General features: G+C 41.6%; 1 protein-coding gene across 1 annotated transcript in view; it reads left to right on the top strand.

The window, feature by feature from the left end:
- Nucleotides 1-13,051, top strand: part of WIPF1 (WAS/WASL interacting protein family, member 1) — a 35,438-nt gene that overhangs the window by 12,493 nt on the left and 9,894 nt on the right. Inside the window, exons 2-5 of the mRNA XM_014547033.1 lie at nt 726-814; nt 4,637-4,766; nt 10,264-10,455; nt 12,999-13,050. Coding sequence (XP_014402519.1) covers nt 764-814; nt 4,637-4,766; nt 10,264-10,455; nt 12,999-13,050 — 425 coding nt within the window. The 5' untranslated portion in view covers nt 726-763. The remainder of the gene's footprint in view (nt 1-725; nt 815-4,636; nt 4,767-10,263; nt 10,456-12,998; nt 13,051) is intronic.

Below are 13,051 nucleotides of genomic sequence, written 5' to 3'. Positions count from 1 at the left end.
AGAAGCATCAAACAGACTGTCCAACCTATGAGGGAAGGCAGGGTTGAGGGGGTAAGAGATCAACCAAAGGACTTGTATGCATGCATATGAGCATGGCCAGTGGACACAGACAGGGGGAGGGAGAGTGAGGGAATGTGCTGGGGGTGGGCGTGGCCAGGGAGAGGTCAATAAGGGAAAAAGGAGACTTATGTAATACTTTAAACAATAAAGAATTTAAATTAAAAAAGAAATTATATTTATACCAAGAAAAAAAGAAAGAAAGAAAGGATTTTGTCATGGAAATGAGTGGGGAAGAGAAACCACTTGTTCATGAGACTTTGCTGGGACACATTTCCAGCAATATCATAACCTTCCAGCTACCAGGCCACAGGCCACGGGCCATTCCCCCACCTGCTTAGGACACATTTCCAGCAATATCATAACCTTCCAGCTACCCAGGCCACAGGCTCAGGGCACGGGCCATTCCCCGACCTGTTTGGGTGGGTGGTGGAATTGAGCAGCACAAGGTGCTGGAATTTGCTTCCAGTCTCTTCAGGTACTTAGGCTGAGAAACCTCCCTATAGGCTCCTTCCAGAACAGTCACCGCTTAGCAACATGGCAAAGGTAATCCCACCTCTTATGAAAGCTGGCCTGTGTGAATAGCGGGCACTTTGGTGGGGAAGAGGGAAGAGTAGGACAGAGTATTACTAAGAAGTCTAATACAGGACCGTGTTTTGTTTTTACAGACTTATCAGCAAGACTGTTGAACGCTTAACTGTCCAAGATGCCCGTCCCTCCCCCTCCAGCGCCCCCGCCGCCGCCCACATTTGCTGTGGTGAGTGGTTCCTCGCCCTCCATTATTCATGCATGAAGCCGCCGAATGAAGCTGACTCTGGCACCCATGTGTTTGTTTTCAATGTTTTTGCATTCTGGCTTAAATATGATACGGGGAGCTTTCCAGGTGCTGGCGTGAGCCAGAACCAGGGTTGGTTGTCTGATGTCTCCTGCCGTGCGCAGTGCACGTGTGGGCCGTGGGGCAGTTGGGTGTCTTCTGCCATGTCCAGTGAGGGAAGTGTCCTGTTCATTCATTCCCATGCACTGACCTAAGACAGGTTTGCAAGGGCAGTTCTGCCCTGTTTCCATTCAAATGGGCCCAACTTCTGGGCAGGACAGTCCAGAAACCCAGGTCTCTACCTGAAAATGCATCCATTCCAGTGTCCTCCAGACCCACTCTTTTCTTTTTCTCTGCCATTTGCCCACTCTGTGTTTTTGACAAATATCCCCCACTCCCACCATTACCCCAAGACCTCCTCATACACCCACATCCCTCTTTAAATCTGTCCTTGCATTTAGACATCTAACTGCAAAGGAATTTATTCCCTGGGCTCATCCTGATCCTTGATAGACCCATCCTCACAAGTTAGTGCCCCCTCTTCCAGGAAGCCCACAGCCTTTCCCCGGGGCGACACAGGGGCTCCCAGCCATGCCATCACAAAGGCCTCCGCCAGCTTGGGAAGCCTGCATTGCTTAAATGCTCCCAAGGATGGGCCCTTCATTTTTCATGTGGGGAAAACTGATGCTCAAAGAGGAAAAGTCCTTTGCCCAGGCTTCTATGGGCACATTTCTATAGACCAGTGGTTCTCAACCTTCCTAATGCTACCACCCTTTAATACAGTTCCTCATGTTGTGGTAACCCCCAATTTCATTGTTACAAATTGAACATAATTAAAGTATAGTGATTAATCACCAAAACAATATGTAATTATATATGTGTTTTCCGATGGTCTTAGGTGACCCCTGTGAAAGGGTCGTTCGACCCCCAAAGGGGTCGCGACCCACAGGTTGAGAACCGCTGCTATAGACCATCTAAGGTTGGAACCTGGTTGGAAGAACAGACCATTAATTAGCTCGTTGCTATTTGAGTTGTGGTCCTCCAACTGCTGGTTAGAGCCCCCAAGGAGATAAGCACAGAAATTGAGAGTAAGCATATAGAAACACAGCAACTTGATAGTGTTTTGCCTGTTGTTGTTTTTTTAAATATGTTTGTATTGATTTGAGAGAGAGAGAAAGGGAGGAGAGAGAGATAGAAACATCGCTGAAAGAGAAACATCAATGGGCTCCCTCCTGGGGATTGAGGCCACAAGCGAGGCATGTGCCCTGACTGGGAATCGAACTGGCAAACTCTTGGTGTGTGGACTGATGCTCAACCACTGAGCCACACTGGCTGAACTGCCTGTTGTTTTTAAGATTGCATTTTTTGTGTCTTTTTTTTTTTTTTTACTAATTTACTGTTATTTTACAAAAATATCAGTCCATGATAGATTAGAAATTTTTTCTTAAAAATTGGTCTTTTACTTAGATAAGTTTGAAAAGCTCTGATCTAATATCACAGGATTAGTTTATATTTCCCCGGAAATGTAGGTTGTATACCACTGCTGGGCAGTACATACTTTAATTTTTGTTTTATTTCAATGTTCATGTGTTTATCTTAATACGTGCTCTAAAAATTATAACTAGAACACCCAGAGTTTAATAGGGATTTACTTTAAAATAAAATGCTCACTGAAAAGTAGTAAATTATATAGTGCATAGACTTAATAGAAATATAAAATAAATAACAAGTAGCATGAGAAGATGACCAAAATCATGAAGGCTGTACCAGAATGACTAAAATTTGGAAAACTTTATTTATTAATTTTTTCAATTGATATATATTTGACACATAATGTTGTGTAAGTTTTTTAAAAAAATATATTTTATTGATTTTTTACAGAGAGGAAGGGAGAGAGATAGAGAGTTAGAAACATCGATCAGCTGCCTCCTGCACATCTCCCACTGGGGATGTGCCCGCAACCCAGGTACATGCCCTTGACCGGAATCGAACCTGGGACCTTTCAGTCCGCAGGCCGACACTCTATCCACTGAGCCAAACCTGTTTCAGCATAATGTTGTATAAGTTTACGCTGTACATGTTGGTTTGACACACATATATATATATATATTACAATTAGCTCTGTCGCTTTAGCTAACACCTCCATCACATCACATAATTATCTTTTCTTCTTTGTGGTGAGAACATTTAAAATCTTGCCTCTTAGCCTGATTATAATGCAGCACTGTTGACTGTAATTACTGTCCTGGGCATTAGATCTCCAGAACTTCATCTTCCAGATGCAAGTCTGTGCCCTTCAACAGCAGCTCCTCAATTCGGGGAAGGGACATTTTAGACCCACATTTATCCTTCCAACAGATTATAGGGAGGGCTCTGCAGCCAGACTGCCAGGGTTTGATCCTAGCTCCTGCTCTTACCAGCTGGGAGACCGGGGCGAATGAGCTAACCTGCCTGCGCCAAGTTTCCTTGTCTCTAAAGTGGACCTACTGACTCTCCTTTTTGAGGCCTAAATGAATTAATACACATGAAGTGCTGAAACAGTGCCTGACCCATAGTCAAAGCGATGTTATTGTCATGAACAATGTCAAGACCCTTGCCGCTTAACACACAGAGATTCTATGTAGCCAACTTGAGGGTTTTTCTTAGCTCCCCCTTGGCCTCTGACTGCCTCTGTAATAAATAACTAGGTACCAATGGTTTAGCATCAGGCTAAACCTCCCAGGTTTACCTGCCATGGCCCTCACTGGCACCTCCAAGATCATATCCTTCCTGAAGGGCTGGGCCAGCCGAGAGGGCCTCCCGGGTCTGCCAGATGGCCTCTCCCTGGGACCAGGCCAGACCAAACCAGTTTCCAAGTGTGACAGACACAGGTACATGCCAACTTCCAAGTTCGTATGCTGGGCTCTGAGAGTCCCCACTCCCTACAATAATCCTGGATAAACAAGAGCCCAACTTCATAGTAAGGATCTCTCCCAGGAATTCTGAAAGAATAGGAAATACTCAAATATTTTAAAGCAGCACTTTTGTCAGCTCTGCAATCTCTGTGAGCTAAGCTTTCAAAGAAACACCTTAGGCCAAAGGGACATGAGGGAGTTTTGAGTTCATGGAAATGTTACACACTTTGCTTGTGGTGGTGGCTACAAGCAAGGTGATTGTATATGTTTGTCAAAACTCACAGGACTATACATTTAAAGGGTGCTGTTACTATATGCAAATTATACCTCAAGTCTCTCTTAAAAAGAAGGGGGGAAAAAACTTTGGCAATGTAAACAGAAGGAATTGTTTTTCTCAAACTTTGGTGGATTAAAAAAATAATACAGGTGACCTGTTCTGCTAGGAGCAGTTTTCTCCTTGTACCAGTTAGTTCCAAAAGATACAAAAGAGAAGCTCTTCTTCAGACACATTCTAGAGAATGAAGCCTTGTAGCATCCTGTAGAATCTTCCAGATTCAAGTTCCCTTCTCATTTCTAGCCATCAACCCGGGCATTGCCGGTAACAGCCAGACAATGGTCTGAATTTTCAGAGACTTTTATCGGGAACTGACTCTACCTGCATTAAAAATAAATGTAATTGATTTCTGTATCTGCTCCCAAATGTCTGGGTCATAAAAAGAATGACACCGGGTCTAAAACTTGTGGAGAATTTACAACCTATTGCCAGCAACCTCAATCCCAAGCTCCCAACATGCTAGCTGTCTCCACTGAGGGTTGTAGCACTTGATTTTAATTCAAGAGATGAATACGAGTTTGCATGGTTTCCTTTCAGGCCAATACAGAAAAGCCTGCCTTGAATAGGTCAGAGCTGGCTGGGAGAAATGCTCTGCTCTCCGACATCAACAAAGGGAAGAAACTAAAGAAGACCGTCACCAATGACAGAAGTGCCCCGATACTGGACAGTAAGTGAAGGAAGTTCTTTTCCATAGAGAGAAGTGGTTTATGGCGTAACACTCAACCCTACCCTTTCCACCAAGAAAATTTTTTTTGGTTAACAACAGCTGCAAAGCTAGCAGAATAAGGGACTGTGTCACTCATTGTAGGCCACGGCTTCGGCTTGGGTTCCCTCTAATGCTGCAGGAAGCCAGTATAATAATTCTTTGTTTAAGACACACACAGCAGCGATTCTCTGAATTATTCAAACACTTTCTGGAAATTAACTCTTTGCTCCTTGCACCACAGATCAAAAGGCAGCATGAAACAGGGAAAGAACCCTATCCTTGGAATCAAAGGATACGGGTTCAAGTCCTGGCACATCCATCACTTACCATCTCCAAGTCTACTGCCCTTGCAAGTTCATTGCGAACATAAATGAGACAATGCTGTAAAGTGTTTTGTTGCCTGCAATGTGAAACTCAAGTGTAAGATATGATGTTAGGAGCTTGGAGAAAGAGGAAATGAGATCACAACTTTGCTTATATACCCATTGTAAGTCTGAGATATTTTCTGGAACAAGGCAGGATGTGTATACACAAGCAAGTACCCACCACACAGGGCTGCTTATTAACATTTACAACAAAATGCAAAATTATACATGACTAGAACCTATGGATAGTTACTAATCAGGCCTTGAGACTATCTCCTCACATTCCTACATATTTCCACTGCCAGCCAGATGTCTCCTGAATTCATACTAGACCACAGAGCCCATTTGGACTCAATAGAAAATAGACAAGTAAATAATGATGCAGGATTTTAGCCAAGTGAAGGATAAGAAGGGCTTAGGAGGAATTTCTAGGAAAGGTGCCTAATAAGAGAAGGAGAAGGAGAATTAGATGAGACCACTGGTGTAGGAGGTAAATGGCAAAGAGGAAAGCCAAGACAAAGGCTTTTGAATGTTGTTCTATTACCCGGCAAGGTGGTGCAAATAAGAATGCACCATAACCCCCAAAAGGAACTGTGATGTCTTTGACTCTTGATACAGTTTTACCTCCAGATCAAAACTGATGTGGTTAATGTATAATCAATCCCTTAGTTCTCCTGATCCATGTTACAAGATTCTCCCAAGGGGAATCCCAGCACAGTCACTTATATAAGGGGAGCCTTGGTCCAACAACCATCAAGTCATGATGCCTGGTATGGGGCCAGAGGCCAACCTCTAGGACAGAGCCCAGTGGTTCTCTCCACCATGAGTGGGAGGCTAGGCTCCAGAGAGGTGGATGTGAGTTCCCCAGATGTTGAAGGAGACTGGACAGTCTAGGACAGGGGTGGGCAAACTTTTTGACTCGAGGGCCACAATGGGTTCTTAAGCTGGACCGGAGGGCCGGAACAAAAGCATGGATGGAGTGTTTGTGTGAACTAAGATAAATTCAAAGTAAACATCATTACATAAAAGGGTACGGTCTTTTTTTTTTTAGTTTTATTCATTTCAAACGGGCCGGATCTGGCCCGCGGGCCGTAGTTTGCCCACGGCTGGTCTAGGACCTAGTCCTGAATCCACTAGTGAAAACTCATTATATTCTATAAGCTCCACTTATCCTCCCATTAAATGGAAATAAATGTTAGTTCTTCCTCCCAGCTGCTCACTTTGCTTGGTGGACACAAAATACAGCCCAATGCATGCCCTTGTTATCCATGCAATTACTTGGCCACCAAGACTATTGTCACAAGCTCTTTGCAAGTGACAAAGTCCATCTATGGTTTTGAATTTTTTTGCAGGTGAAACCTCCCTGGGCTCTATATCAAAATGTTATCATGGTTATGCATGTTATAAGTCCTGCAGTTTAATTACTAACAAAGTGACCTGTGCCAGTTAGCTATCTTCAACTGCTTTGGCTTCTCTATGGAAAGATAGACTCATGGATGGTATCTGATAGTGCATTGATCCCTTTGAATGTTTAATACCATTTAAAGGTGTCCTATGTAAATGTAATATACCAAATTGTATCATTCATTAATGAATAATATTTGAATGACAAGGGCATTATTAATATTACTAGAGTCCCAGTGCATGAATTAGTGCACAGTCGGGTCCCTCCTGGCTGATCGGGGCCATCTCGCCCAGTCCCAATCGGGGCCGGCTGTGGGGAGGGACCACGGGAGGTTGGCTGTGGGAGCATACTGACCACCAGGGGGCAGCTCCTGCATTAAGTATCTGCCCCCTGGTGGTCAGTGCGCATCATAGCTACTGGCTGGTCGTCTGGTACAGTTGCTTAGGCTTTTATATATATATAGATTGACAATATTATTGCTACAGAGCCAACAAAGACATGCTAAAACTATTCCATAAAGAAGAAAACACAAATGAATAAAACTAGAACTCAGGAAGCAGATAATTAACACATTGCGTACCGCATAGAAATGTCTAAGACATACGCCAAGGACCGCACGTTTTTGGGCAAACTGCACGTTATTTAAATCATCATAATGCACTTTAGGTGTTGTTTTTCAATAATTATAACATTTTTATTTACAAAAACAATTAAACAATTAAAGTTCCTAGTACTTTTTTAACGTATGGTACTGCGTAAAACATTTTCCTCTATGAAGAGGGACCAAACAAAATTTACATAAGTATCTAGATTCGCTCCTTTTTCCATGGGCGTGAAAAACGAGAACACTCGTGAGCGGTCCTTAACAGATGGCGCACAAAACACGAGAAAACTCCTGAGCGGTACGAAATGTGTTAAGAGATTCAAAGCAGATTTTTTTTTAAATCAAGGATGCTATGATGAACTTATATGTTAAATCATTTAGAAATCTTAAGTTTATGTTCTAAGAAAAACATAAATTTACTAAAACTTACTCATGAAGCCTCAGTGAGCAAGGAAAAAGTTGAAAGCATTATCAATTATTTTCCCTCTAAAAAACTTTAGAGCCAGATGATTTTTATCAATAAATTATTTCAGATTTTAAGTGATAGCTAATTCAATGCTGTATAAATTATCCACTCCCAAATACAGGAAGAGATGAAAGCCCTCTGATAGGTGTAATGAGACTGGCATGATCCTAATATCACAATTTGACAAAGGCAGCATATAAACAAAAAGAAAACTATATATTAGTGTTCCAGTGGACCTGTGGCAATGTCTGGAGGCATTTTTAGTTGTCACAACTTGGTGAGGGAGGAGTTCCTACTGACATCTAGTGGGTATAGGTCAGGGATGCTGTAAATGTTCTACAGAGAACAAGACAACCATCCACAAGAAAGAATTACCAGACTAAAATGTCAGTTGTTCCAAGGGTAAGAAACACTATTATAGATGGACCACTTATGATCATAGATGAGAGGGTACTAATGGAAAAAAAACACACAACAAAAAATCTAATTCAATATGTGTAGTAAAAGAATAATTCATCAACATCAGGGCTTACCTCATTTTTAATGTTAGAAAATCTATAAATGCATCATATCAAATAAGAAAAACCATATAACTTTGAAACATTAGAGGCATTCTCATTAAAGTCAAAATGTTTTCCTTTAGCAACATTAATAATTTACATTGTTATGGAAGTTCAGTCATCAAAGTTATTACTTATATAAAACAGAAATAAGATAAGATACACAACTGTTAGAAAAGAAGGGGAAAAACCTTTATTATTTGCAAACCATTTGTCTACTAGAAAATCCAAGATAATTTTTGGGTAAATTTTAATTTAAAAAGAACAAAGTTGTTTATAGATATCAAATGAAATTTCATGATGCCAATAATGACCAATCACAAATGTTAGTAGGAAAAACAATTTTTATAATTTTAACAAACAAAAATGTATTTGAAGTAACCCTAACAAGAAGCCTGTGTGACTCATATCAAGAAAATTATAGCCCTCACCGGTTTGGCTCAATGGATAGAGCGTCAGCCTGCAGACTGAAGGGTCCCAGGTTCGATTCCAGTCAAGGGTTTTTTAAAAAAAAAAAAAAAAAAAAAAAAAAAGAATGAAAAGAAAATTACAAAACTTTACTAGATAAATCAGTAGACACAGAAAATAAACCGTGTTTCTGTCCGGCCTCCCGGATTATTTTGTAAATCTCATATAATACTCATCAAAGACTCACCACGGTTTTTTAGGGTAGAACTTTAAACAATGCTTAACCTCATAAAACATACATACATAAATTATTTTTTTAATTAATTTCAGAGAGGAAGGGAGAGGGAGAGAGACAGAGAAACATCAATGATGAGAGATAATCATTGATTGGCTGCCTCCTGCATGCCCCGCATTGGGGATTGAGCCCGCAACCCACGCATGTGCCCCAACCAGGAATCGAACCGTGACCTTCTGGTCCATAGGTTGATGCTCAGCCACTGAGTCACACCAACCAGGTCATACATAAGAGACAACTTTATTTTGCTTGTTAAGTAATGAGAGGTGATGTTATCAATATGATGGTATCAGTTCAAAGGAGATAGGCAGATAGGTGCTGAAATTAATTTACAAATAGGTGAAAAATGGATCAATAGCAGTTGCCTTCCACTGAACACACCAATTTGCATTTCTATGGACTAATATTATTTGTATTATTGTTCTACAGTTTAGAGTTGTAAAATAGCTCAAAGACAATGGGAAATAACACAGAAGGCTAGACTTAGTAATCTTTTTCTTCTTCATTTGTTTGCCCATTTCAAAAGCTTTCACTATTTTTTTTAAAATAAATACAAAATAAAATATTTGCACTGTCTCAAATTGCAAAGAATTTTTAAATGTGGAAGCCTACCGTTGGGCTTAATGATACTAAAAAATTGAAATCAACCTAAAAGACCGTCAAGTAAGTAGATAGTTAAATAAACTACAATACATGTTCTAAAACACAATGCAGTCCTTTAAATTCATCTTTTTAAAGAATATTTAATGACACGGGAAATGCTAACAATAAAGTGTTAAGCAAAAAAAGCAGGCTTGCCGAAAATGCTAACAATAAAGTGTTAAGCAAAAAAAGCAGGCTAAAAACTGTCCAGTGAATGTTGGTCTTAATTTTAAGAAAAAAATAATAAAAATGAAAAGATACTGGCGGGGGGAAGGGGGGGAATATGCCAAAACACTAGGTATTTCCAAGTAGTGAAATTATGAAATATTTTCTTTTATTCTTTTTATTTTTACAATTTCCTTTTTTCTCACCTTTTTATTGCATCTCCCCCTCCCTTGAGACTTTATTTGAAGATCCTTTTATTTTCCAAATAGATATTAATTCATATGGCAGCTAGCCAAATGGGAGGCCTGGGGCCAGTCACCACCTATCACCCATTCTTTCACCGGGCCTGTGACTGCCCAGGAGTGGAAGGAACCCCTCCTTTTCTGATGAGGGTAAGGTAAATCCTTACAATCCTGCTTTTTAATCAGATTCCAGTTGTCTACCATAGGCCCAGGTTTTATTGTTACTGTGTACTTGGTCCAGGACTGGTGAAGGAGACTGGTAGTGCTTCCAGATCTGTGTAGAGATTGTGTTTTCTTCCTCTGCAGAACCTAAAGGAGCCGGAGCTGGTGGCGGCGGTGGCTTTGGTGGAGGCGGCGGATTTGGCGGAGGAGGTGGCAGCGGAGGTGGCGGCAGTGGCAGCGGTGGCGGAAGCTTTGGAGGGGGTGGACCACCCGGTTTGGGGGGACTGTTCCAGGCTGGAATGCCCAAGCTGAGATCCACGGCCAACAGGGACAATGGTAAAGCGTTTCCTTCTCTCTCGGTCACTGAAGACCAGGGTTTGGTGGTTTGGAGGCTTGGCATCCCCGCTAAGGCACCGCACCCTTTAAAACATTCTAGATTGCTTGAAATGTTAACTTAGAAGAGAGACTCTGTGGAGCATCTTTTTAAAATTAAATCGGTATCAGACGTGTCCTTGGGGTAACTTGTACTTTCTTGTACTTTTCTAAAGGGTGAGCTAGAGTGGGAAGAAAAGAAAGGAACAAATGGAACTTGCCGCCCTGGAAACTGCCCAGTGACCTGGCAGATTCCGCTTTCTTTGTGAGGCAGCCTGACCCAGCTGTCCAGCATAGTAAATACTTGTGAGCCGCATTTCTCACACACTATGGAGCGTGTCATACGGAACATAATTACATATCTCACTAAGTCTGAAAAGGTGTTTTGCTGACAGGCATTTGGCGTTTCAGGGCCAGTGAGTCTAAGTCTTCCCTGCAGGGAGCCAGGGAAATGAGTCCTTCAGGATTGTGTGTGGACCCGCTGGCAGAGGGGGAGCTGAACCTGGCCGAGCCCAAGTGCAAACCTCACAGAGCACGAGGCGCTCTCCTGACCATGGCAGGAGCTCAAGAAATCATATCATAAAGCTTTCTTTTTTCATGTTTACTGTTAGAAGAATTTTATCTCTAATTTTGTGAACTTTTAAAACGTCCACTGGGGAAAGTATGAAATTCCCACATTAGTCTGAAGATAAAGTCACTGAATCCTCAGTGACTATTTTAGCACTGGATGGCAAACTCTAGAAAGAGACTCAATAATATGAGAGAGTCTATCTTGCCAGACCTGCATTGAAATTGAAATTTATTTAAAACTGACCAGAGGGTTTTAGGTAGCTGATAAATGCATACAGTTAGTACTTTTTTTAAAAGGTGAGAAATTAAGGCAAGAGACAACTGGAAGTAAAATAAAATGAAGGTGGAATTTAAGTTGGTCCATAAAAGGGTATACCAGAAGTATATATGTTCATAGTATACTATCCACATAATGGATCCTATCCAGGTAATGTAGTAGCTGCAGCTTTAATCTGAACTTGGAAGATATAACTTATTACAAGTTGGCGACATAAAAATATACCACACAGTCAAGGACACTACATCTTCTTTTAGTACTAAAGTTGAAACAAAATTCTAGAGTTCACATTACTCCGCTGTATAAGTCCCTCCCAATGTCTGTCACTGTGCTTGGACAAAATCTCAACTCTTTTTGGCCTACGAGGCTCTTTCTGACCAGGCTCCTGATGGCACTCAGACTCCATTTCCTAGGGTTCTCTTTCCTCCATGCTCACTGTGTGCCAGGCACACAGGCCTTGGTTTTCAGTTTTTCATTTGAAGTTCATTCCCCTCTCGGGGTCTTTGTACCTGCTAGTCCACTGCCTACCGTGCTAACTGCATCTTTCCATGGCTGGACTCAGCTCAAATGTCACATCCTGAGAAGAGCTACCCAGCTATCCCGGCATCCCCAGGCACTCCATCTCATCGGCCTGTTTTAGTTTCTTTTTAGTACTTGTAATTTTCTGAGAACATTTTTGTATTTGCTGGTCTGTTGTCTATCTCCCCAAAAAGAATGTAAACTATAAAAGAGAGGATCTTTTCTATTTTGCTTACTCCTCTGTCTCTAGCATCTAGAATAATGGCTGACATACAGCAGGTGCTCAGCAAATATTTAGTGCATCACTTGGCTGTACTGGTAGTTTTCAGGCTAACCAATTTTTGATTCTGGGGTGGTGGTTTGAATTTTTCTATAACCTTGGTTCCCCCTTTAGTTCTTCTCTTTGTTGAACTAGTTTAATATTAATTGTGTAATAGGGTTTTCCTGTCCTGCCAATATTGAAGTGGAATTGACCCAGTAGGAAAAAAGTTGTATAGTTGTTTACTTCTTTGCAGATTAAGACCATTCACTGGTATTAACTTTTCAATTAAACTTTGACAGTTTTTTTTTCTTAGTTCCTTCTTATTTCTATCATAACTTTCCCATTCTATTTTTCTACTTTCTCTTGGGAGTTTCTCTTCAAAGAGACTAGGTAACCTTCTCATATGAAGATTTATACTGAGATAACTAATTTCTTCACCTTAAATGGCTAAGCTATTTTTTTAAGCCTAAGAAGTACCAGGGCAAGGAGGCAGGGATGGTGACGGGGAGAAAAAATCATGAGCAGAAGTCCCATGCGCCACACTGTCCTGTTCTTGTCCTCTGTGAGGAAGAGGGTCTCTCCAGAGCTCTTGGCAGCTTCCTCTTGGTTCCTGCCCGCGCATAACGCAGGGGTCTCCCCAGAGTCCTGTGGAGAGCTGCCCGGCTGTAGGACCTCAGGCCCGAAGGTAATCGGAGAGCTGTGATCAGCTCCTCTTCCTCCAGGAAAGGCCACACAAAACCCGATTTAAATAGCAGTTACCTGTATCTTGTAGCATCTAGGAAAGGATGTCCAGTTGCTGGGAATCTACTCTAGTTCCTGGTTTCTTTTAAGGCTCCTAATCTTCTAACTGAATTTGTCCCCCCCCCCCTTGTTCTTCAGATTCCGGAGGAAGCCGCCCCCCGATTTTGCCACCAGGAGCAAGAGCCAGGGCT

Source organism: Myotis brandtii, unplaced genomic scaffold (genome assembly GCF_000412655.1).
Source record: "Myotis brandtii unplaced genomic scaffold, ASM41265v1 scaffold112, whole genome shotgun sequence".
NCBI lineage: Eukaryota > Metazoa > Chordata > Mammalia > Chiroptera > Vespertilionidae > Myotis > Myotis brandtii.
This window is presented reverse-complemented; position numbering and strand designations above follow the sequence as displayed.